The following is a 3,751-nucleotide window of genomic DNA, read 5'->3' as shown; positions in this document are numbered from 1 at the left end:
ATTTACCGTCTAGATCTTTGTGTCAGTCAACCAACGATGTGTACAAATCTGCCAATCGGCTTGAGCCGCATCAGCGATATAAAATTATAAATATCACGATCAATATCATGACGATAGATTTTCGGCAGAATCCGGCTGTCGAACTCAATTCTCAAGTTCCGTTCGGGTCTTCCGTCGAATCTTAACCGTCGAATCTTAACAACGCGTCGCTCCGGCGCGTGATTATTTTCTCCGTCTCGTTATTGAGACACAACGTCATTGTTCGCGATCTACAAGCCGCTGTACTGGGTCAACGCTAATAAACGCTTCGGAATCGGAGACTCGAACACATTATTGTCCAGAGAACCGACCGGTCCTCTCCTTTTGGCTGATTTCCGTCGGCTCCAGTCGTACTCGCTCTAGCGCCCAAGATCTGGGCGATCCCGGCGTTCAACGGGTTAACTCTAAGATTCAACCCGCAACATTTGGTCCTTCGAGCCGGATTCTGAGCGTGACAACGACGTGATAGCCGATCAGGATGGCTGAACTGACTACTAAGCAACTTCAGTTGAAGCGCGTGATCGATCGCACGATCAATAATATAAAGAAAATCGGCAAGAACAATTTGACGGCCGGGAAGGTCCGCTCACGGCTGACAATCCTGAAGGACACTTGGTCGCAATTCTTGGACGGGCACGCTCTCCTAACCAAGGCCACGCCGGAGGCATCCCGAGGGACGATGGACTACTTCCGCGACCATTATTGCGACGCTACCGAGGAGGTGTTCGAGGCGGCGCACGATTTCCTAACCGAGTGCTTGGAGGAATTGGAGCCTGTGAGTTCATACGCCGCCGGTCATTCTTCTCAGTCTCGTGCGCATTCGGTATCACTCCCGCATTTGCTTCCCATCCGTTTGCCGCCATTCGAAGGCCGCTATGAAGAATGGGAGCAATTCCGAGATCGGTTCACCGCGCTCATAATCAGTAATCGCGATTTAGACGATTTCGCGCGGATGCATTATTTAACTTCATGCGTAAAAGGTCGTGCGCTCGAATGTATCGGGAATATTCCGGTTACCGCCGATAATTTTAGTACGGCATGGCAGGCGCTACTCGCTCGATATAAGAACAAACGGCGGCTGATCACCAAGCATTTATCCGCGTTGCTCAATCTCAAAACGATTTCTCGTGAGTCTGTAGCCGATTTGCAAGCACTTCACGATGACGTGAATATCGCGGTAGCTTCTTTGCACACTTTACATCGCTCTCCGGCAGACCTCTGGAATGATATTCTCGTGCATATTGTCAGTAACAAATTGGATCCGGTAACCAGGAAGGCCTGGAATGTTCGGATGAGTGAGAGCAGTGATCCGCCGACGTTCGAAGCACTCAACTTATTTCTTGCGAGTCGCACGCGTGCTCTCGAGGAGTTCGCCGCCAACTCGTCGAGCGTTGCGGCGGTGAAGTCTTCTCCTGCGTCGCGAGTTCACGTTGCTGCTGCATCCACGCATGCACTCGGCGAATGCCCGATATGTAAGGGGCGCCATTATTTCAGTGCTTGCCCGACATTCGTTCGCGGGAATGTTTTCCGGCGACGTGACCTCGTGAAGCGGTATCAACGATGTTATAACTGTCTGAGTCCGAATCACGCGGTAAATGAGTGCAGTAGTAAGCATTCCTGTCGGGTTTGTCTGCAAAGGCATCATAGCCTGCTTCACGCTGGTGCGGATTCGGGTGGAGATCGACTGGTAGTGGAGCCGAATCCAGGACTGTCATCTCAGGCGGTCGAAGCTCCATGCGCGGTGCAGTCCTTGCACGCTTCTTCTATTATTCAGTCTATTAAACAAGTACTGTTGGCGACAGCCTGGGTGAGAGTCATCGGGTCGAGCGGTCGAACGGTCGTCGTTCGAGCTCTCCTGGATCAGGGCTCACAAATGACCTTCGTATCCGAGAACTTGGCGCAAGTATTGCATGCGAAACGACAGCGCATTTCCGTACAGGTGTCGGCCGTCGGCGGAGTTCATGCGGGCACAGTTCGTTATGCCACGGATATCTCTGTTTCGCCGCGTGACTCGATGTCTCCCTCGTATAACACTAGCGCCGCTATATTGGAGAGGCTTACGCATTACGCGCCGAAATACGTTGAATCTCTTTCGGGTTATCCACACCTGGTTGATCTACCTTGGGCAGATCCGAATCCCACCAGTTCCGATCCTATTAACCTCATCATCGGCTGCGATCTTTACAACGTCGTTACTCTCGCTGAACGTCGTGAAGGCCGTTTCGGCGAACCCACCGCGCAGAATTCGATTTTCGGATGGTTCCTGTCGGGTCCGATAGCTGCACCGGCGCAGCACGTTTTGTCGCCGGACGGTGCAGTTGAGGCGATAGATGCATTCAGTGTGTTCGTGCATCACTGTTGCGACATGTCCATTCTCGCTAAAGAAATTCAACAATTTTGGGAAATTGAGGAACTTCCCAAACACTCGGTTCTTAGCACCGAGGACATTCAGTGCGAAGATCATTTCCGATCCACGCACTCTCGCACAATCGAGGGCCGATATGTCGTTCGTCTCCCGTTCAAAACGAGCCCTCCACTCATCATGGGAGATACAAGAGTCAGGGCGGCACGCCAGCTGGACTCGCTGACGCGTCGCTTGCAGGCTCACCCCGCGCAATTTGCCGAATATTCTGCGTTTTTAGCGGAATACGAGCATCTTGGCCATATGCGCCGAGCGCCGGTCACTGCTGCGAGCGTCTCACGCGCTGTTTACATACCGCATCATCCTGTTTACCGCTCAGACAGTAAAACAAGTCATTTACGCGTCGTGTTTAACGCCTCAAGCCGCACGGCGACGGGTCGCAGTTTGAATGATAATCTGCTTTCCGGGCCAAAGCTGCAAACAGATCTACCCGCGGTCATATTACGGTGGCGAATTCATAAATTCGTGTACAGCGCTGACATTGCTAAAATGTATCGGCAAATTTGGGTAGACGAGCAAGATGTTGATTATCAGCGCATTCTATGGAATACTGACCGCCGGACTGACTATCAATTACTGACGGTTACCTACGGAATGGCTTGCGCTCCCTTTTTGGCGCTGCGCGTAATTCACCAACTCGCCGAGGACGAGGGATCTCGCTTTCCTCTTGCTGTTCCGTTGCTGCGGAATGATATTTACGTCGACGATCTATTATTCGGGGACGGAAGCCGCGATCGTCTCTTACAGGTACGTCGACAGCTCGATGCGTTGCTCCAGTGTGGGGGTTTCCAACTTAGGAAGTGGGCAAGCAATTCATCGGAGCTTCTGGCTGATATTGATGCTCACGAGCATGGCTTGGCGTACACTAAGTCCTTGCAGGTTGACGAGAAATTGAAGATTTTGGGCATCGGATGGAATCCGACGCGAGATAACTTCAAGGTGACGGTGTCTCTTGAAGGACGCGTTCCGGAAAGCAAACGGGCTATTCTGGCGGCGATTGCTAGAATCTATGACCCGCTCGGTTGGGTCACTCCGATCACTATTACCGCAAAAATATTTATGCAGCTACTTTGACGGGAAGGTCTCGCATGGGATGAAGCTCTCCCGGTAAAATTACAGCAACGCTGGCACCTCATTTTTTCGCGCCTCTCATGTCTCAATGATTTTCAAATCCCGCGTTGGCTTGGGCTCGGCACGGACTCCCAACTAGTCGAGCTTCACGGTTTCGCCGATGCCTCGAACGTGGCCTACGCGGCAGTCGTTTATGCGAGGGTCGTAACATGTTCGGGA

General features: G+C 52.1%; 1 protein-coding gene across 1 annotated transcript; it reads left to right on the top strand.

The window, feature by feature from the left end:
• The first annotated feature begins 517 nt into the window (after positions 1-517).
• Positions 518-3,535, top strand: LOC112588719 (uncharacterized). The gene has a single exon (XM_025299437.1). The coding sequence runs from the start codon at positions 518-520 to the stop codon at positions 3,533-3,535; it is 3,018 nt and encodes a 1,005-aa protein (XP_025155222.1).
• Positions 3,536-3,751: the final 216 nt, after the last annotated feature.

The sequence above is a fragment of the Harpegnathos saltator genome, unplaced genomic scaffold (genome assembly GCF_003227715.2).
Source record: "Harpegnathos saltator strain DR-91 unplaced genomic scaffold, Hsal_v8.6 scaffold276, whole genome shotgun sequence".
Lineage (NCBI taxonomy): Eukaryota > Metazoa > Arthropoda > Insecta > Hymenoptera > Formicidae > Harpegnathos > Harpegnathos saltator.
This window is presented reverse-complemented; position numbering and strand designations above follow the sequence as displayed.

Coding starts and splice junctions, on each gene's coding strand:
- LOC112588719 (XM_025299437.1), top strand. CDS start 518: ATGGCTGAACTGACTACTAAGCAACTTCAGTTGAAGCGCGTGATCGAT.